This window comes from Bicyclus anynana, chromosome 3 (genome assembly GCF_947172395.1).
Source record: "Bicyclus anynana chromosome 3, ilBicAnyn1.1, whole genome shotgun sequence".
Lineage (NCBI taxonomy): Eukaryota > Metazoa > Arthropoda > Insecta > Lepidoptera > Nymphalidae > Bicyclus > Bicyclus anynana.
This window is the reverse complement of record NC_069085.1, coordinates 11,856,009-11,878,499: the sequence shown is the minus strand read 5'-3', so window position 1 is coordinate 11,878,499 and position 22,491 is coordinate 11,856,009. Positions and strand designations below refer to the sequence as shown.

The following is a 22,491-nucleotide window of genomic DNA, read 5'->3' as shown; positions in this document are numbered from 1 at the left end:
TAAAGATGTCACAAATACAAACATTATCAAAAAAAATATCCGTAAATTTAATATATTTAAAGAATAAATGAATATACCAAAACTTGTAAAAATCTTGCCAGCAGATTCACAAAAATCAGTGGACACAAGTCAGTCTACGAGTTCGAACACAGACGAAGCGAGTCGGGTGGAGGTGGCCACTGCAACTTTAATTAATCTAGAGTCCCCTGTGTCCACGTGCGAGGGTGCCGCGCCCGCCGTGCCCTCGGAGGACCAGCTCGACTCCATCGAGGCGAGCGAACAGTGGCAGGTTGCGAGGTTGCAGTCGTCCTCCACGAGTGCTGTGTAGGTATTGATTAGATGTTAAGAATTACTCAGGAACGGGTGCTGTTGTGTCAAAAAGCCGATATTTTATCGATAGGCAAAAAGAAACATCCTCTGGTCATATTCATTACATTTTTCAATAGTAATGTGAATTCGACATTGCGAGGTTTAAAGGATTTCCATTATCGACGAAGGAGACTAGGTTGTTTATGTGATTTTGTCACTTATCATTGTTGAAATATCACCCACAGCAAGTTTTCTGAAGAAGGTCATGTCTTCAATAAAAACCGCTATATTTGTGTTTTTTTTTTGATTATTTGATTTTTATGATTTGACAAGCTGACGCCGCGTGGTTTCACCCGTGTGGTTCCCGTTCCCGTAGGAATATGGGGATAGTTTATAGCTTATAGCTTTCCTCGATAAATGGGCTATCTAACACTGAAAGAATTTTTCAAATTGGACCAGTAGTTCCTGAGATTAGCGCGTTCAGTCAAACAAACAAACAAACTCTTCAGCTTTATAATATTAATATAGATGGAAACGGATTAACTTGTTAGGAGGAGGATGAAAATCCACACCCCTTTCGGTTTCTACATGACATCGTAAACGCTTAATCGCTCGGCGGTACGTATTTGCCCGGTAGGGTGGTAACTAGTGACGGCCGAAGGCTCCCTCCAACCAGACCTGGACTAATTAAGAAAACCTCAATTGGCCCAGTGATCGAACCCAGGACCTCTGTCCTGTAAATCCACCGCGCATCCCACTGCGCTAGGGAGGTCATTTAAAACGCTAGATTAAAATGACAGATTATGTATAAACCACTGTCTGCTTTGTCCAATCTGTTCTAACCATAATGCTATTTACCTTTCCGGTACGATGTCGTGTAGAAACCGAGAGGAGTGTAGATTACATCCTACTCCTAACAAGTTAGCCCGCTTCCATCTTAGATTGCATCATCGCTTAACATCAAGGGCTAACTTGTACAGAATAAAAAAAATGTTTTAGTGCTTTGGTATCCAACGTGTACTCAAATAATATGCGTTCATTAACGTCCAACGTTCCGTACCAGCACTGACATGGAGTGCAGCGTTGGGCGGTGTCCGGGCCCCGAGCCGTTGGAGCTGGCGTTGGGCGGCGCGCCGGGCCCCGAGCTGGCCGAGGAGGCGACCCCCTGACCCCTGCCGCCGCCCGCACACCCCGCGACCCCCTGCGCCGACGAGTGAGACACGCTTCCGTTACACATACAAAGACTGCTGTCTGTCATTATGTACATCAACCAATTCATTTTGAATGATATTATGATTTTGTTCTATAGTGATATTTGACGGATCAAGCAGATGGCTCTTCTGATTAAAACTGGGAAGTTATCGACTATAAAAAGAGCTACACTTTGAGGTCCGTTTATATCTACAGACACAGTGCGTCACAGACAAGTAGCGTGGCAGACACCCACAGACACCGTCTATTCACTACTAGAGACACATTCCTTTTCATGAAAGAAGACCCCCAGACGCGGCGCTAATTTCACTCATTGTCGTTTGGCAATGGCGGTCTTATTGTCATTTATGTAAGGCGCTGTCAATTTTAGTTCAGGTTTCATGAAAAGGACTCTACAGACATGAATTTCACGGACAAAATATTCTTTCCGCGAATACTGGCCGGGCGCGGCCCGTGTCTGTCAACGTTGCGCGGCCGCGTTACGATAGATAATAAACACTGTATAGAAGAATATTATTTTGTCTGCCACAGCACGTGTCTGGCACGCTAAATGTCTGTAGATATAAACGGACCTTTATTCGTTGTCTGTAGTTATTGAAAAATCGAAATTCCAGTGGCTTAAAAGTGCTGCTTCGAGGCTGGCGGTAGTGCTTCCCCGGACATGCTTTGTCACAAAAAGCTCTTATACTAAATAAAAGAAAGAAAAGAATCACCGTGGAATTCGCTATACATATACAAATCATTGTTAATATACTTATACAAATATTATGTACTATTAGATATGTTACTAGCGCGTTGAAAGTATGGCGAACAGAGGTGGCTAATTGTCTTAATTTCATTAAGTCGTATAGGAAACAACGAAAGTTATTTAACCAAATAATACCTTAATATTATATACAATGTCGACTTGTGTGTTTGGGAAGTGTAAAAATTATTTATACATAAATATATAATGTATATAAACACAAAATTGTTCGTGTGCGCTGTGTGGAGCAGCTAAATTGGGATTACTTTTTGCGGTGGTTTTGTTGGCACGTAACATATCTATAGTATAAAATATCATTGTACTCAATACTTGATGTATGTATTAGACAGATGGCAGCTTAAAAGTCCCTACACACTAGCGTTTCTCTAGCGTAGTTATGCGAAATGCTTACAAAAACAGCATTGTTAAGGGTCCTTCCACACTGCAATTACAAACGTGTCAAACGAAATTTTGTATAGCATTGTCTCATGTTTCAAAATAATATTTATTAATTTTGTATATATTATGTTTTAATATTTTTTTTTATCATTTGACGTATTGCTAGATTCTTGATAAAAAATTAGCAATTATATGTACAATGCCAAAAGGGGTTTTTATTTAATATGAATAATAAATTAAAATTATTTTGTGTTTCAATTATTTCTTAAAATATTTACTTTAATCGATCATCAATAAAATGAAATAGGTGGCAGTGTGTGAAGGTCTTATTAATATTTAAAAGGCCACAATACCAATAATAAATATATTATTATATCAATGTTATATGTCACATTAATGTATAAGCCGAATTATGTTAAACACACGCAGAATGATATGACTGCTCGCCTTTGATGCATTATGTCGTAGTCGGTTGGCACGCTGGCACGATACGTCTCGCTTGTGCGGTGAGCAGAAAATAATTACGAAATGAACGGGAAATAAGTGAGAAATTATAAAAATATTTAATTATAAATAAGCGAGAAATGACGATAACACGAATGCGAGAACATTTAATTCTATATAAGCGTGATTTATGTTGGCCAAGGGGTCCGCGACTTTGCAAATATAAAGCAAAAAATAAATGTAAATAATGCAAAAAATAAATGTAAATAATTATTTCTGTTGTAAATGTAAATATTGACAGATGTATAAGCCCAAAACACACAATTGACCAATGGCGGCGGAGTAGTCCCAGTATCGGCATTTTCGTCCCAACACAAGGAAAGAGATAGCGGTATTTCCAATTGCACGCCATTGGTTGAAAGGAGGTCGGTCATATTTAACCTGAAAATCGCACGCATTTTTGAATACTATGTGAAAAAATAGTTCATTGTTGGAAGATTAAAGTATATCTATAATAATTTGTTTTTGCAGCAGTTTAAATAAAAGATAATTATTTTAAAATGCCTATAAAATCCTTTACTTTATTTTATTAAACTTTTTGACGTTTATACAAGATATTGATAAAACGTTATCTATGTTATTTGTGGACATGGAATATTACTGTCTGGTCAAAGTTTGTATGAAAGTGGCCGACGACCTTATAGTAGGGGAGTCTGGGATGCTAAATTTGCAGTTACATTTAGTAGATTAAATCATAGGATTAAATTACATTTTTTTTGCTTTCGCTTTTAGTATATCTGAAGTTGGTTTTTTTTGGTTGCCTTAATACCCAGCCTTACCTAGCTATATTAAGGGCTCATACTTGGTGGAGATAATCAACAACGTGCAAGGTATACTCCCTTATGTTCATCTGCCGCGCTCGAGTAACTGCGAACATTCCCTCTTCGGCTCCCCTACTATTTGTCTATATCTTTTCTCGAGATTACCTCGTTGGTCGCATGTTAGCGCCACAGGTAAAAATGCAGTCAACTTTGTTGTGAATTAAAAGCGGTCACTTCAAAGCATAAATTCTAAATTCGCGATTTACTTCCCCTCCCCCAAACCGCCACCGCTCCCCGGTATCGTCCCAGCGTGTCATCCGTCTTAGTGTAAAACTTATTTAAGATGTGATAGTACGCCAATTTGCGATGTTGAAAGTGATCTTGATTGTGTGATGTTATATTGGTAGACTAGACCAATGCAATATTATATAAACTAAGGAATCGGTGATATTTTTCATTTGTTCGGATACGATTCGGTCGAGTGTGAGGGAAATGCTATGTGCGCATGACCTTTGTAAAATTTTGAATTCATTTTAATATTATGACTTACGGTCAATACTTTACGGGCAAATTGTTTAATGACGTACTTTTCATAATGTCCCAGCATAACGGTGGGCTAGATGAATATATTTCATGACTTTGCTGAAGTTAATAGGTGCAATCGTTTAGTGTTTTTTTTGTGCCCAAACACCATCAGCTGTGTTCTTAGGGATATTCATAGAATATTCATAAAATTTTGGAGATATACATAGAAATGCTCTCGTATGAAATTCGTATCAAAATGAATGTACCATGCACTGAAGTGCATTTTGCATGAACCAGTTCAAATTGCCATTCATATTTTATATTGCAGATGCATTGCAGGGGCATTATGAAAGATGCTTGATGAGTCAATCTTGCCACAATTAAGTATATCAAAGACCGTCAAAATTATTTTAATCTTTATCAAAATACTTATTTCCACCTAATTGAAGTCTTCCATGGTTTTAACGACATGGAACGCAGTATTTCAAAATTTGTCTTTTTTGACAAGTATTTTTCGTATAGATATTGCGGAACTGTTAATGGATATTTTTAAAGTTTCGTATATCAGGTGTCAATGAATTTAGGGTGTAAATTGTAATTATTTTTTTCTTCTGTAAATTGTTAAATTGGATGTACTAAGGTAACTCGTTAAGTTGTCGATTATATTATGTTTTCGGTTAAATGAAACCGAAGTGTAGTGCTACGAACTTATCTGACCCGGTGGCCAAACGGCGGGGTTACGATATTTTAACGAAAAACTGGTATTTACGTAATTTCGTTGAAATAATCATATTTGAATGTGAATGGTGAATTTAAAAACAAAAAATCAGTGCCACTTGATGTAAAATGGCGTAGTCAAGGTCATTTCGTTGAAATAACTATGTTAGAAGATCACAAAAATTAAAATACAACGGTAAACGATGTAGTAACTCATTATTTGAATGGTACACCAAAATACATAATAGGCCCGCAGATAAGTTTGTGGCACTATAGGCATACCATGCGTCTACGACATCTCTTGAAGAGAAAATGACATATTGTCCATTAGCGACAGAGTTAAACTATCGCTGTCTCTTTCAAGAAAAGAGATAGCGATGTTTTCGATTCTGTTGATATTCGTCGACATTTGTCTTTCTCTCGTCTCCAATTAATAAGCCGTTGTCTTAGGCTGATGGTGACGCAGATTGTCTTCAGTTCGAATTGTGTACGTGATTATTTTCTTAATAGTACAAATTTATTAATAGTCTTTTTACTAAGCTTTACTTGGATTGTTTTGCGGTTGACTTTTCGTTAAATTAAATTTTTGTCTTATCGTGTTGTGGTTTATTTTGTCTAAACTTAGTTTCGTACGTAGTGAGTTTTACACAGGTCAATCTATTCATATTTTCTTTTCTTACAAAACAATGATACAGTTTCAGTTTTAGTTTTTTGAGGTTGCATATTTGTAGGAAAAAACAGCCTTGTTGCCAGATATATCTACCCTTTCCCACAGAAAGAAAAGTGATTGTGTTCGGAATACTGGTAACTGGATAGTTGTTGTTGCAAGAACTTTTAAGATTACTTGAAATTATCGATGTTTTTTTATTGATTTCAATGAAAGAAACCAAATTATTATAATAGTTATATTGCTTACACACGGTAATTCTATGTTTATTATTCTGCGTTGATTTGGCGAAGTTTCAGACAACTTTTTACGAATTATAGAGAAAATTTGTTTTTTTTACTTTACTACTGTAAAGTTACCTGCTCTTGTTTAATAGATGATGATCTATTTGCCCAGTGCATAAGTCTACATAAGATGTTCAAATTTAAAATAAAAACATCATTGATAAGTAAAGATAAATACACCAGCACAACATTTCCATCCTGTAATAGCAGTTATAAAAATTTAATGGAATCCATGAAAACTATTTTTTTCCGTTTCGCTTCAAATAATAGTAAATATATTATATACTCGCGGACCTGTGTAATTTCACCTCTATATATAAAAGATGATATAAATATATTGTAAATCTAATATAACTATAATTGGTGATATATTATTGTATTATAGCACAAAATCACTATGATATGAGTTAACACTATTTAATTAGTCTGCTCATAGTTATGTTTATGTAATTAGCGTATGTTTAAAAAAAAATACATTTCTAAAATACATGTCTAAATACAACTAGTTAATGCAATGATCCTTAAGATTTGTCCTACCTTATAAGTCTATTATCTTGATACCTAAGTCATAGAGGTTAAAACGTAGAGCTTCGATTTTTGGTTTGGGTATATTTTGATGCGGGATTTTACTCTCGATTCGACTATTGCCGTGTGATCTAACATCGTTACTCTTGATGTTATAGTCGTATGTAATTGTTTAGTCTGAATTTACGACAAATCGCAGACAAAATGACATTGTCGACCAACAGTGCCGAATTGAAAATATCGCTATCTCTTTCGTTGCGATAGGACGAAAAAGAGCTAGCGATATTTCCGGTTCGCCCGCTTATTCGTCATTTTGTCTTGACGAGATGTATCGTAGGTCGCATGTTAGACCTACTGAAATGTAAACTTGCTATGTTGCGGAAAAAAGAGGAACAAAGAGGAGGTCATATTTAACTTGGAAATGTCCTTTGTTGAGACCTACATGAAAAAATAGTTCATTGTTAGAGGATGCAATTATGACTATAACAATTTATTTCTTAAGTAGAAATGTAGAATAAATAAAATACAATTATTTTAAAATTATTGAAAAATCCTTTCCCTTATTTTTTTAAACTGTTTGGAGTCTAGCCCGTTTAAGCCTTAAACCATACACAGACGTGTGACAAACACAATATAACAAATGTTTAACTGTCTGTAAAGTCATTCAACTATATTTTTAATCTGTGTGTCATTGTCATATACTCCACGCCACGAAACAAGTCCCATAGACGCGGCGCTAATATCTTAATGGCGCTCATGGTCATTTGGTAATGGCGGTCTTATTGTCATTGTGTAAGGCGTTGTCAATTTTAGTTCAGGTTTTAGCCGCGAAACTTCTTTCGTGTTTAGTTAGCTTTCCGTTAGAAACGATTCGTTAGTTCATGCGGCGATAAATTAATATCAATCGATGTATAAATCCTGCTTTACAAGAGTGTAGGCTTCTCAATAAAAACGCTTACAGAAAACGATCTCGCTTCAGTTTCAAATCTCCAGCTCCTAAATAGATTTGACACGTTAGATGTAGTTTTCAGGTTGAACATTACGAATTTTACAGTCTTGCAGGTAGTTATAGTTGTTTTTATCGATCGAAGCACAGACTCTTGCGTCCGATTATAAATTATTATTATTATTATAGCGTTTCTAATTTTAACTAATGTACTCGCTAGTTAAAGCGCAAATAAACGGCAATGTTGTTGTATTGAAAAAAAAAATGGAGGCATGCTTCGTTTTTAAATTTGTTTGTGGCCTTATACATGGCCCCCGATGTGGGCTCCAGGTGTCTCTAAGCTAGTTTACGATGCATACAAGAGTGAGCTTGTACATCCTAAACGTGGTTAGAGGCACAGCTCGGCGTTCGGCCGACCGCTGTGATAGTGCGTGCTGTGCTCTCCTCAGTCCTTTAATAAATGATTTTAATATGGCAACATTAATTGAATAGGGCCTACTTTTAAGGACGTAATGTTAATCACAAATTTTTTGTCTATATAAGTCTGCTTTGTACTGCAAAGTTGTTAATGTATTTTAGCAATATGAATTTTGAAAATTGGTCATCACAGTGTGGTCGTTTGATGCTTCGTAACGCCTGAAATGAGACTTTACAGGATGACAAGGTATTCGGGGTTACTCGTAAATGTAAACGACGAAGTATATTTTATCGTCTGGTATGTGATCAGGTTCGATTCCCTCGGCGATAGTCTTGTCAATGATTATACCTGATATTGTTATTGTAAATAGTGATGGGTTGTTGAATCTCATTTTCAAGATTGGGAGTAATCATTATGTTAACTGAGCCTGGAGCATTTGTGCTGGACCTAAAGTTTATATCTACAGTTTGCCGAATACCTTCTATATCGTAATCGAATAGCTGACCGTTGTTACAAAACGCCATGTTATCGTACATGTCGATGGATATATTAGAGGTACATCTCGCGATTGCATATTATATTATTCTAAATAGTGTGATCGCTTAATGGACTATTTTGTAGTGACCAATTTTATCGTTAGAAAATAAAAAATGTTAAATTGACAATTTTAATGTAATTTTTATATACAATAAATAGACCATTTTATAAAAAAAACATTTGTTTTATTTATTTCACAAGTGAGCACTCCCAAAAACGTTTTATTAAGTCTCGTGATGACAAACAAATTGTCTAACTCTTAACTTAAAGGAACAAATCACTTAGCACAAATCCTTAGGTTTTGATTAACATGTGATAACAACTACAATATATACAATTTACAACGGTTATGTACAAATTTACAATATTAACATTATAACAGTGGACTAAAGCCATTGACGGCTTGCGAATGCTGGACGTCGTAGTACTGTTTGCACTCGGGCACCTCGTGCGAGCTGAAGGCACAGTCTGAATAGTTCCACGTTTGCACATCTAAATTGTTTTGCGCACAATCTTGACCGTACCTATAGTACCTTTGGTCCTGCATCTCCATAACAGGAGAGGAGTTCCTTATGTTCTCCATTGGGTAATATTGCGCTTCTTCTGGGTAATAATTCTGATGGATGTAATTCTGTTGGTCGCAATAAATTTCTGTTTGTTGGTAACCATTGCCGAAGAGTTCGGGGGATGGGGTGTCACTAGATTCTGAGCCGCCTGCAGCTCGCTGCCACTCCAGCCAGTACGCGTCTTCAGGCCTTGAATTCTCACCGTTTAAATCCGCAAATGTTGGGGATGATTCTAAAGTGTTTTCTTCCATTGGGAAGTCGAGGCGTATGGGTTGATCGAGTTGGAAGATTTCCTCTGGATGGAATATGTCGTCAGCTGGAAGAGCGTTTGGATCGTATTGCTGGGGCGGAGGAATTGACGGCGTCGGTTGGTTGGGCGGGATGTACGCAGTGTAGGACTGGTGCTCTGTTGGTGTCCATGCAGCTGACGCGTAAGGTTCCGCTGCTGTTTCAGATCGCCACCGGCAGTTGCATTCGAATGGTCCACACGTGCAAGTTAAAACTGCAAAGAATAATAATTATTACATACTGCTGATATAAGAGCAAAATTAATTTAATGTTAATTTTTTATTTAAATACATGATGAAATTCAAACTTTTGGCTGTATATGCCTAAGACATCAACAACTTATGCCATCAGGTACCTATTTACATCTATTATGCAAACATAAAATAGGTAGCTTTGGCTTTGATTTTAATATTAAAGTATAAAAACTACTGCTACTAAGGCTAAGGCAGATTTTTGTGTGAAACTGAAGGTGCGTCAAAAAGCAGAAAATTTTATCACTTAACATTATCATTCACTGTCTGTGAGTGGTTGAGTTTTATCACTGTATCATTAAAGCCTACTTCGGACTACTTTAGTATTTTAGTCGTATACGTACGATTTTTTGATTATACTAAAGTAGTCCGAACTAGGCTTTAGAATGTGTTTCAGCATTCTTTTAATTTACACACAAATGTGTTTGTGCTGTCACTTTGTTACTGCATCAAAAGCTCTTCCTGAAATAGAATTCAAGATTGATTTATCACATTTGCAACTTACGTCTTTGGTTGTCAGGAATAAGCGGCGGAGGTTGTGGGTGCGTGTTCAACTTCTGTTGCATCATATGCTTTTCTGGTTTCACGGTGAGGATTTTGTCTGCGATTGCCGCTTCCCGCGCAAGGAGCAACGCCAGGCCGCGGACTCTCCTGCCAGCACCGAGCGAGCGTCGCACTTCGCTCGCTCCTTTGGCTTCTGGGCGCGGATGGTCGTGGGAACCCTTCGCTTGGAAGAAGATGGCGTGCTCTGTGTGGCGCCAGAAGTGTGTGACCGGGTAGCCGCAGTGACCGCGGCACGGCTGGACCTCGAGACGACCACCGTTGCACAGACGATTTGGACATGGTTTACCTAAAGAAGACAGATAGTTGGTAAGTTTTAAATGGAAATTATGTACCTACATTTTCAAGTATTTTTGAATACATTTTTTATTTAACTATTAGCTAACTCTGTCGTATATACTGCTAATAGGTAGTCTTAACTATTATTTGATTTATTTTAATGCTTTTTTCTGTTTACCGGTAGAAATGTGATTTGTTTTTTAGTTTGGTATGTAGGCAGTAAGTATAACGAACGGACGCCGGTGTGAAATTCAGTTTTTCATAAATACCTACCGCGAGAACCATCGGTTTTCCGCGATAAAAAATACCTAAGTATTTATATGTTACCTTCTCTATCTATCACTGAAAGGCAGACAGACAGATAAAGATAATAAAAAAATTCGGTATATTATAAATCCTACCTGTACCTAAGCATTTTAACAAACAATTGTTTTTTTTCTGACTAGAATACATAGATTTTAGTTAAGTAGGCACCTTTTTTGAACATTTTAAAAGCTAGAAGCTTACCTTGTTGTTTTTTCCTCGCTTTATCACATATCGCTGGCCGTAAGTGTACACGGGAGCCGTCTGGCAACCTGCATCTGGTGGAGCAGACCAGCACGCCGAGGCAGCTTTTCTTCAGTATGTGAACGTTGTGGTTATTCGTGTTCCTCATGGCCCAGCCGGAGGCGTGTCTGCGGGCCTCCTCACACCCGGGGGGATACACTCTGCGCACGTGGCCGTCGCACCACTCGCCGAAGGAGTCGAAGCTGGTGACACGCGGTACTACCGCGTCGTTGATGTCCCACTCGGGTGTGGCTGGACCTTCTGACATATCCGCACGGCTGGTGCTGAAATAGAATATTCTTAATTATTTTATGTTGGAGAAATCGAATTATAACGGTCAAAGTGAGTTTGATTATGCTTTAGAAAACGGACACTTCTTATGCAGAAAAGTATAGTCAAAAATAAGAAATTTAACATTTGTATATTTTAATGTATATTTTAACATTTGTATATTTAACTCATTAATTTGATTGTGATTACGAAAACATAGATATTATACATAGATATATTTAATATGAACAATTGTATCGGTTTATACGATTTAGATGCAAAAGCGTAACAAATAAATAGATATTTGGTACAGTTAGGTTTGTATCCTTATAATACTCGTGGGTAGTAGCATAGGAGAAAGCTCCCCTCTCAAGTTCGTTGAGCCAATTGCCTCGGAATTGCCTTCTGAAGGGGCAGGCGCTTAATTGGATAAATCGCTTTGTAAAGAAATCATTTCAAAGTAAGCAAGTATGGAGGACGACGCCACGATAGCTACTAACGAGCTTGCAAATAAAACGTTTAGATGTTGATGCAAGTCAACATGTAAACGTTTTATAAGGAAATTTATTTTTTTCGAATTCAATCGTAGGTACATGCCTATTTATCATTTCCATCATTTACTAAGGCTTCAAGTTGCAACGTGATACTATGGGCAAAATAATAATGAAATACTTTATATTAAAAGGATACCTAGGTACTTATTAAATTACGAGTATTTAGGTAAATCTACGACATTCATAATTGACGGGAAATGGTGAGAGGAAAACAGATTTTTTTTTAGTAGGTATGCAGGGATTTTGTTTCATCAACACATAGAGGCTAAAACAATATAAATTAGCTATATCGGAAGGAGATACTTGGGTGTTTTAAACATACCTAAACCTAAAGAATAAACGGACTGGTGGACCTTCCAGAATTATTTTTTTACAGGTACCTACATAAGCTTAGGTATTGTTATTAATTTTTTATTTCTAATTTTTTTCATATCTTTGAAAAGTTTTATAAAACACTGTAACTTATCTATATTTTTTAATAATAAAAAATCCGCGAGTCCGACTGCCTTAAGTACAAGGGTTTAGAGCTTTATCTAAAGTTCCTCACAATACACGCTATTACATGGATTACCTACTGCCTTCCCTATCAGATCTTTTATCCAACAGCTAAGCTACAGTGCAAGATGTGTTCTGTAGTTAAAGCTTTAAAGTGTTGGTGTTTTTTTTTTTATTCTTTACAAATTAGCCCTTGACTACAATCTCACCTGATGGTAAGTGATGATGCAGTCTAAGATGGAAGCGGGCTAACTTGTTAGGAGGATGAAAATACACACCTCTTTCGGTTTCTACACGGCATCGTACCGGAACGCTAAATCGCTTGGCGGTACGTACGTCTTTGCCGGTAGGGTGGTAACTAGCCACGGCCGAAGCCTCCCACCAGCCAAAAGTACCTATCTATCTACCTATACTTTTCAGCGGACGAAAAACGGAGAGAAGGTTATAAATATTAAGTATTCGAAGAGACTTGAATCTAACGGTAGGTATCTACATTGAACATTTCAAATGACAAATAATAATAATTAGGTATTAGTTAAGTAGAATGGTATAGGAAACGAATTTATGATAAACTTTTACTCTAGAAATCAAAGAGATGAAATCTGTAAAAAACAAAATCCACTCAAACGAAGTTACAGGCTTTTTCTAGTAATATTAAATAGTTAAGTAGGCGTACAAAAATACTGTTTAATGTGCGTGTGTGTTATTCAAAGGCCCTGCTCGTCCGGTCTCAATAGGCTTCAATTAAACCCAATTGGCGTCCCCAACACCTTCCACAACTCACCCCAGCTTGACTATTGTTAACGTTCTACCAATAAACATATTTGTTGGTACTTGGCAAATTCGTTCGTAACAGTCCCGATGGTCCGCGCTGGCCGGGGGGCGTGTAGCGATGAATGAAAAAACCAACGACTGATGCACCTCAATTTCTTGCACCCACGATTTCACACCCGCGCAGTCATTCCCCCCGTCGCCCGCATATCATGGGAGTGTCATCAACGAACTTGCCAAGCTATATTTTATTTGGTAGAACATTTTGGGATTGTAATGTTTTGAATCCTTCTAGTTCTTGACTAATCTGACACCTAGGGGTTGAGTTAAAAACCATTAAATACAACTATATTAGTTACTAGCTGACGGCGCTGGTTCCCGTTCCCGTAGGAAGTTCCTCGATAAATGGGCTATCTAACACTGAAAGAATTTTTCAAATCGGACCAGTAGTTTCTGAGATTAGCGCGTTCAAGCAACCAAACTCTCCAGCTTTATTGTATTAGTATAGATTAGTTTTTGCGAAATGGTTGTTTTATGAACTCCAAAAATGAAATAAAGGGTTTTCTCCTAAATATCCATTGTATCATTTTCCTGCTAGGATATTAATATTTCGTAATAGGTAAACTCGTTTGACATATATTAATTTAAGAGATTAATTTAAATTAGTAGTTTTATTTATTTACTAAATACATAAAACAAAAATGGAAATATCGTAGCCTATTCATATTCATTTGATACCTATAGGAACGACTTCTGTCCCTTAACTTCTCTGAGTGAGATAGAGTATGGAAGAATGGTAGAGAAGAGCATAGAACTAGCCTACTGTAGGTCTTAATTTAATCTCAGATTAAGCCCCAACACTTAGGTACCTACTTCCTACCTCCTGATAGATACTATCTAACGTCGCAATTTTTAGGATTCAAAGAGCTCGTCAAGACGCACCTAATACAAATTTTTGGTTAATAAACATATGAGAACTTCTTAAGAACAGTCATATTATGAGGGTATGCCACGGATAGGCAGCTAATGACAGCAAAATATAAAGAAGCGCTGCACAATGGTCACTACAGAGTTAAGTAAGTTTAAGCTCTAAATCCTTTATTTTGGTAGATAGGATTTATACTTAGAGGCACAATTATACGCCCACTTTAATACATTCGCGTCATAGTAAAGAGGGCGGATAATTGTGTCACTGAGTATATATTGGGACGTAGACTTGATACAAAAATTAAGTTGCTAGTATTTTATTCAGGAAGTAGGTACCTACTTAGGACATCATGCAAGATAGGGCTTATTGTGCCTTGCTTTTCCCTTATAAATTTCCCTCAATAAATTATTACTATTGTGATAACTTTTGCGATAAATTGTCAGATTAAATATAATATCAACCAGAGAGATTCCCCAGTCTTTGACCCAGAGGAAGGTAAATGGATTATGAAGGGTTAGAAAAAGAAGCACCCAAGTAGTACCTACTTATGGACTGCGGACTCAAGTGGGTTGAACCCGCTGGGTGCTGACGGCGCGAGACCGTCTTGTTTTTGAAGTCCAACCAAGAGGCAAGCTGTTAATGGTGGTGATGATGTAAGTTGTAGGTACAGTCATGACTCATGGCTTATTCCAAAGATTTATATGCCCATGAAGCCTTAGGTACAATAGGAAGATGACTAGGTTTGAATATATTGATTTTTATGATACGTCCGTGTAAATAGGGTCAATGTTAACTAATTTATACATAAAAAGCAAAGATTGTCTGGATATTTGAAATATAAATGAGATTATATAATTTAAAAATCTATTAAAAATCTTTTATCGTAATTAGATGAAAATTCATACAGTTTTAGCTTCCTTACATTAAATGTGACATTTTTTAATAAATGAACTATTAACATAAACGCAGAAATAACAAAGATATTAGTAATTTTGTTTAAACGCCCATACAAATCTAACGATCATTAATTGCCTACGACGTCATTAGTTCGTGCCATTTTGTATGGGGCGTTTTTCAGATATCTTGTTACTTTTACAAAATCGCTTTACTATTAGCATACTCTTAATTTATATACAATTTAAAAAACTGTCATCATCCCTATTGCAGCGCGAGTCTATAGGTAGGTATCTACCTCTAAGGTGCGATTTAAAATACCTGGAGACATCTTCCTCTTCCCAATCGGCATTGGACATCAATTGAATAAAAATTAGTTGCTTTGCATTTTTATCTCTAGGAAAGGGGTGCAGCTGATCTCTCTGTAAGGACTCCTTGGCGAAGCCCTTGTCTAATTCAATGTTAGGAGTTGCATATGATTATTTATATTCTATATGTATATATAGTATATCTATACCCAGTTTTTAGGTACCTACTAGGTAATTCGTTCTAATATTAGGATCGGTGAAACGAAGGATAATTTACCATGGACAATTTTTTTTTTTGTGGCAACATATACTTACATACAAATTTTCGATCTGTGTAAACTATTTTAATAGGTACCTATCGCTAAGTTGGCATAGATAACTTTATTCTATTATAAAATTTATCAAAAGAAGAAAATTAATGTGTAAAGAGAAACTTCGAAGAAGCTTTCTTTTTCCTATCACTAGTTAGTTAGGTAGGTACCTATATCTAAGCTTATGTACGTATCTTTAAGCTCATTATTTCAATTATCAAACATTCTTTCTCAAATAAATATATAGGACTGACGAATATATTTCATTGATTTGCAGAACTTGGCTAACCTTTTTTTAAATTTGTGTACCATTTCTTTCTTAGTTTTTATTCAAAAAAATCTGTATAATAAATAAATCAAGCCGACGGATGTTTCTATCCTTTATTTAAATTTCGTATTTCAAATCTTCCACTTTAGCTAAAGCGAAAAACCAACTTTTTGTTTAAAAATCACAAAATATGCGCTGTTCACAAAATACGAGAAAAAAATAATAATTAACTTAAGAAACTTACAGGATAACCATCTCCGAAAAAGTGCAGTAAACGTGATGCACAATATCAGTTCTTTAAACAATAAACACTGTCCACAGTCACTGCACACACAAATCTTTATATTGTTCTCTATATCCAACGATTATACTATTTTTTTGTATCCCGCAATCATAGAGTTTGCGTAGCACGCAGCTTACGCAACGAAAGCTTATAGCTCACTGACTTTAACAACAAAAATAAACATGGGGATGATTTCTCCCACCGGCAGATTTAGGAGGGATCACCACAGCCAATCGTATGGCGCCATTCGCCAAGCTCCACCCCATAGTGCCGCTCGACCAATCGTTGAACGCTAAGTAGCAACCAATAGAGGCTTTCCGAATAAATAAGTTACAATTTTCAGGAAAACCGTCGGGTAATTTCAGTGACTCGTCACCTAGTTACATATCGCTTTCGAAAATATCGATTTTTCCGTATGTAGCTGAAGGTAAATGAATATGTGAAGTACCGTTTTTTAATTGCCAGCAGACTAGCGGTGTATCCGATTTTACAGTTAAGTTTTTTTTTTATACAATATATACGTTTAGGTATACATATAAAGTTTATGTGAATTTTTCAAACATGACCAATATTTATCTCTTACTATCTAAGCATACATATTAAATTGAGATAGATAGTCTAGCGCGCGGGGGTAAACCTCAATCAAAATCAAACCTTACCGGTTTTATTTCATATAAAACACCGGCAACCGCATAGAGACCGAAACACTGCTTTCTTGTAATACTGCTGGCGGCAGAAATAAGCAAGGTAGGTAGTATTAGTATTAGTAGTAGTATTTCCCCAAAAGAGCTCTGCTTTCACAAAAAGCACTAGCGAAAGCTGTACGTTTACTACGCTGCTTAGCGTAGGTACGTACCTTTGCATAGAGGCATAAGTTGCTTAAACATTATTTTTCAAGAGTTTGCTATTCTTTTATTAGCGAAATATTTTTTTACGCAGACGTTTCAATTTGAAACGGGAGCATCCTTATGATGATCTGCAATGTTCAATTGCGTATTTCAGTTTTGTAGAAAACGTTATCTAGGTAGGCTATTTAGTATTGTATAGTGTTGTGCACAAGCTTTTTAAATGGGGTAGGCACTATACGATCAAAATGGATGTTTTTTCCAACACAAGTTTGTAATGAGTCCTAAAAATAGGCAGTTCATTTTTGCATCTATGAAGTGCACGCCAATGGTATTGTATAGTTTGTATGTGAGAGTAGACGCGCGTCGTCAGAAGGCTCCATAAACCTAGGTATAACCGGGCCACAAGATCCGAGATCTGCTTGAAATATTTCACTGCTATATGCCATGTCACATGGGCCCAATATCCGCACGAAAAATCTATCGAATTTATTCGTCTGTGTTTTAGACGTCTGTCTTAATACGTGCATGGTTAAAGGGCCGGGCTCATATTTGAGAGGTGCTTGGCTTTGTTTTACGTCTGCTATGCTGGACTATTATCGTAACTACTCCTAGCACAGGATTTTCGCGTAATTGGAGAGAAAGAGGAATATTTATCAACAATATAAGCTCTACAATAATATTACGGGCAATATTTCTGACTTATATTTTCTTATATTTTTTTACAAAATAAATTGTTTGCTAAGTATGTCAACCGCAAACGTTCTTTTTACTTCAATATACTTAGGCTTAGGTAATAAAATACCTAGGTAGTGATAACTATTCCAAACCTAGCTTAGTTACTATAACCGGTAATTAAAAGTAATTATCGATAGCAGTTGTGTCGCAAATAGCTTTAATTGTTGGCAGCTCTATAGATATGCATACACGTACTTGGGTAGATTAAAAAAGGGTGCGAGATGCGGGTACGTGAGTACGTAGGTAGTTAGGTATACCTATACGAATGAAGCGCGACGCGTGCGCGTATTCGCGAATAGGGATGATGACAGTTTTTTAAATTGTATATAAATTAAGAGTATGCTAATAGTAAAGCAATTTTGTAAAAGTAACAGTGTATCTGCGATCATCACTTTCGGAGCTACAGGGATTTAAAGAGTCAGATTTGCGGCGCTGCCGCGGATCCCTGAAAAACGCCCCGTACAAAATGGCTCGAAATAATGACGTCATAGGCAATGTAATGATCGTTAGATTTGTATGCGCGTTCAAACAAAACTACTAATATCTTTGTTATTTGTGCGTTTATGCTTATAGTTCATTTATTAAAAAATGTCACATTTAATGTAAGGAAGCTAAAACTGTATGAATTTTCATCTAATTACGATTAAATATTTTTAATAGTTTTTGATATTTTAAAATCTCATTTATTTTGCAAATATCCAGACAATCTTTGCTTTTTATGTATAAATTAGGTAACATTGACCCTATTTACCCGAATGTATCATAAAAATCAATATATTGAAACCTAGTCATCATCCCCATTGAGGCTTTTACCTGACTGCAAGAAGAGTTATTACTGTTTGAACTTCAAAGTCTTAGTTAAGTCATCATCATCATCATATCAGCCGATGGACGTAGGCCATAGGCCTTTTGTAGGGACTTCCAAACATCACGATACTGAGCCGCTTGCATACAGCGAATCCCTGCGACTTGCTTGATGTCGTCGGTCCACCTGGTGGGGGGTCTACCAACACTGCGCTTTGTAGTGCGGGGTCGCCATTGCAGCACGTTGGGACCCCAACGGCTCTTCGAACTATGTGCTCCGCCCATTGCCACTACAGCTTCGCGACTCGTTGAGCTATGTCGGTGACTTTGGTTATTCTGCGGATCTCCTCATTTTTGATTCGATCACGCAGAGATACTCCGAGCAGAACTCGTTCCATCGCCTGCTGTGTGGCTTTGAGCCTTCTTATGAGGCCCATAATTAGCGTTATTTAGTTAAGTAAATATTTAGATATCTACGTACTTTCCATTACGCAGGTGCAGTATGTTACCTTATCCATGTGTAGACTGCTAGGTCATCTCCTCCCAGATAAGAATTCGGGTGGTGGTACGGGCCTCGGGGCTGTGCCTCCTTGCCCAAGTAAGGCGCGGGAGATCTTGCTCCTCCGATCATGTTCTTCCAGCCCCTTTCGAGTCCTAGTGGCCTATGGCTCGTATTGGGTATCAGTCCAGCCCTGCGCTGCTGATGCTGTTGCTCGCTATTCTGCGCCGTAGCGGTGTCATCTCGTCGTCATCTTCGTCGTCGTAGGTGCCTGGTCTCTAGACGATTTTTCGCGGTGTAGTACGATACCGTGGAGGTCCATTGACCGCGAGCATATGACGTCCCAGATTCCGGATGAATTCCTCTACGGTGGGTGTCCAGGTGTCTCGATGTATAATGTCGTTTCTAACGTAGGTACCTCGAATCTCCTGTGGAAAGAAATTGCCTTTTATTTGCAAGTAATTTTTTGTAATGTGAGCTTGCCGCGATTTTGTCGACGTGGAATTTGAATGGTGTTACAAAAATTATTATCTATATTGAGAAATGATTCATAGTAGGTTTTCAATTTAGCTAAATTTAATAAATTTTCCTGTTTAAACTATGACATTACTGTTAAGCTTTATTAAAATTCGTTCAGTAGTTTTTGTATCAAAGAAACATTAAACGCTATTCATCCATACATCATTACAAAGTATCGCATGTCTTTATATTATGAGTAGGATTAAAATTATTATAATTTCATGAGGCAGCCAATGTAAAACACCGAAATATTTTAAAAACAATCCACTGCGTTGGCGAAGCTTACGGAACCTTTTAGTCGAATAAGCAGATAATCTTATTTAAACATTGCATTTACCACCTACCTATGTTTTAGTTGCTACCTTTTATTTATAAAACAGTTAACACTAAATCGGATTAAATTACCCACCTTAGAACTTAATCTCCGAAAGGATGTTGGCAAAATGTACCTACTACCTACCTACCTTTCAATTATTGCAATCATTTAATCTTTGGTCCCAATTTTAATCCGTCTTAAAATTTTATTGGGTGAAGATTATGTTTGAAAGTATCGAATTCTGGAAAAAGTTGGTTCACTTTCTAGGTCGGTGATGCTAAGTAAACAGATCAACTTTAACATAATACCTATTAGTACCGACAAACGTCTTAAAATATCATCTTGTAGCAAAATAGTAAGAAGCTAAATATCATTTTGGACTAGATTACGGCAACGCGAGACCTATATGAGACAGACAGACAGACAAAAAATATAAAAAACATATTTTTGGCCTCAGTTTCGATTATATAACGCCGTGCAACAAAAAAATTCAGCAAGCCCAAGATGTTCTATTGGTGAATTGATGGAAGCCCCCTTCCGTTGCATTCATTATTATCAATTGACGCCCGAATAAAAGCAGTTAGGTATGTAGTAAGAACAATTTGCGTCCCCTCACTTGTGCGGAAGTCATCAATTCGCGAAATTGCCAACAATTCCGTGACAGAATAAGATGCATGTCGTTCGGTTTGCAAGCGAAACTTCTCTAAAGCTGGATCATTTTCACATGATGCGATATCTACCTACCTAGTAAGAAATATTCGAAATAGCCTACAAGCCCTTGAACAAATACCTGTGAAATGACCCAACGTGAAGAACGCTTAGAAGGCTGTTACTATATCAGAAAATATCTCTGAGCACTCTGCCGTCATTTCTGAGCAGTACAGTGGTGAGTACGCGAGTGAATGGAATTTCTCAGGTACAAATGATGAATTACGACTAATTATAACTGTACGGCTTTGTTACAGTCTTAAAGATGATTAAAAATAAATGTCGAAAATCCTAGTGCCGTACTAAAATGGTGGTGCCGGAAGTCAGAACAAATATTAATTCGTCGACAATTGCAGAAGCAAAATAGGCATTTATTACTTACTGTACGGCATTTTTGGAATTCGTTTTGTACACATATACAGATACTTTACCTCTAAACGCCGTACATACTTCCAGCGCAGGAGTCGAAATATAAGGGTCGCAAGCCTTACTCTTCACTCGCGTACTCACCTGTACCGCTCAGAAATGACGGCTTAGTGCTCAGAGTTATTTTCTGATGTAGTAACTATGGGCCTCATAAGAAGGCTCAGAGTCACACAGCGGGCGATGGAACGAGCTATGTTAGGAGTATATCTGCGTGATCGAATCAGAAATGAGGAGATCCGCAGAAGAACCAAAGTCACCGACATAGCTCAACGAGTTGCTAAGCTGAAGTGGCAATGGGCGCACATAGTTCGAAGAGCCGATGGACGTCGGGGTCCCAAAGTGCTGGAATGGCGACCCCGCACTAGTAACCGCAGTGTTGGCCGACCCCAGGTGGACTGCAGGTGGCTCAGTATAGTGATGTTTGGAAGTCCCTACAAGAGGCCTATGTCCTGCAATGAACGTCCATCGGCTGATATGATGATGATGATGATAGTAACAGCCTTCTAAGCGTTATTCATGTTGGTTCATTTCACATGTATTTTTTTTCAAGGGCTTGTAGTCTATACGTAGCGCAGATTTGAATTGTTCGTTCGTTTAACCTGGAGGGCTACTATCAACTTTAACCTAGCGATCCAAATCCGACGCTATTCAACTTCGGTGCCTATATTGAATCGCTTTTAATTCGTACCATGACATCTCCTAAACTGAATAGCATTTGAATCGTCTATTGTGAATGAATGATCGACATTTGTCTCTGATCTGCGGTTGAATAGCAATATGTTTGAGAGAGACAACGCTACAAAAAGTCAAAAGAAAAGCGCGAACTTTGAATTTACTTTGGTTTTAACTTAAAATTGTTAGTTTATCTTTAATATTATAGTTAAATTACTTAACAAACAATGTATGCTGTTAGTATAATATCAGTTACGATTTATTACGCAGTGTAGGTGGACTGACAGAAGTACCTACCTACCACTTCAATACAAGAATTTCAAGTGGTAGTTTTTACAGAGAAACACGAGACTTAGAGGTAGTTCGCCACATCTATGTTTACACTTCTTAAGCCAGAACATTTGGCCCTAATATTTTGTCAAAAAGTTGTTTAAATATATATTATTTTATGAAACTTTTGTCTGGCACAGAATGCACAATGTACCTATTTTTTATTAATACACTGCACTTACCTACTACACGCATTGCATTTTAATTACTTTACTAAATACACTGCACCACATTACGCACTTTTTTGTTTACGCACATACGGCTTATAAAATTAGCACAACTTCTATAGACATTACCACTATAAATCAAACAAAGGATCCTTTTGTTTCCAAATGAAGCGTCGTCTTTGTTTACGCGTACTTACTATTTATTTCACTATCGTTTTTCATAAAATCGAAAAGTATTATTTATCAAACATCACTACAAGCTTCCAGAAATTATTTATTTACCAATACTAATACTAATTTATTAATTTTTAATCAATTATAAGTAAAATACGTGAAAACGATTCA

At 37.0% G+C, this 22,491-nt stretch overlaps 2 protein-coding genes across 2 annotated transcripts in view; one reads left to right on the top strand and one right to left on the bottom strand.

Moving 5' to 3' along the window:
- LOC112047416 (RB1-inducible coiled-coil protein 1) overlaps nt 1-5,845 on the top strand; it is a 31,960-nt gene extending 26,115 nt beyond the window's left edge. The window contains exons 22-23 of the mRNA XM_024084532.2: nt 105-324; nt 1,373-5,845. Coding sequence (XP_023940300.1) covers nt 105-324; nt 1,373-1,478 — 326 coding nt within the window. The 3' untranslated portion in view covers nt 1,479-5,845. The remainder of the gene's footprint in view (nt 1-104; nt 325-1,372) is intronic.
- A 2,161-nt stretch (nt 5,846-8,006) lies between these two features.
- On the bottom strand, nt 8,007-16,268 carry LOC112047422 (transcription factor glial cells missing 2-like). The gene is made up of 4 exons (XM_024084547.2): nt 16,084-16,268; nt 11,002-11,324; nt 10,160-10,504; nt 8,007-9,617 (listed from the first exon to the last, which is right to left on the bottom strand). The coding sequence occupies exons 1-4, from the start codon at nt 16,092-16,094 to the stop codon at nt 8,923-8,925; spliced, it is 1,374 nt and encodes a 457-aa protein (XP_023940315.1). The 5' UTR covers nt 16,095-16,268; the 3' UTR covers nt 8,007-8,922.
- Nucleotides 16,269-22,491: the final 6,223 nt, after the last annotated feature.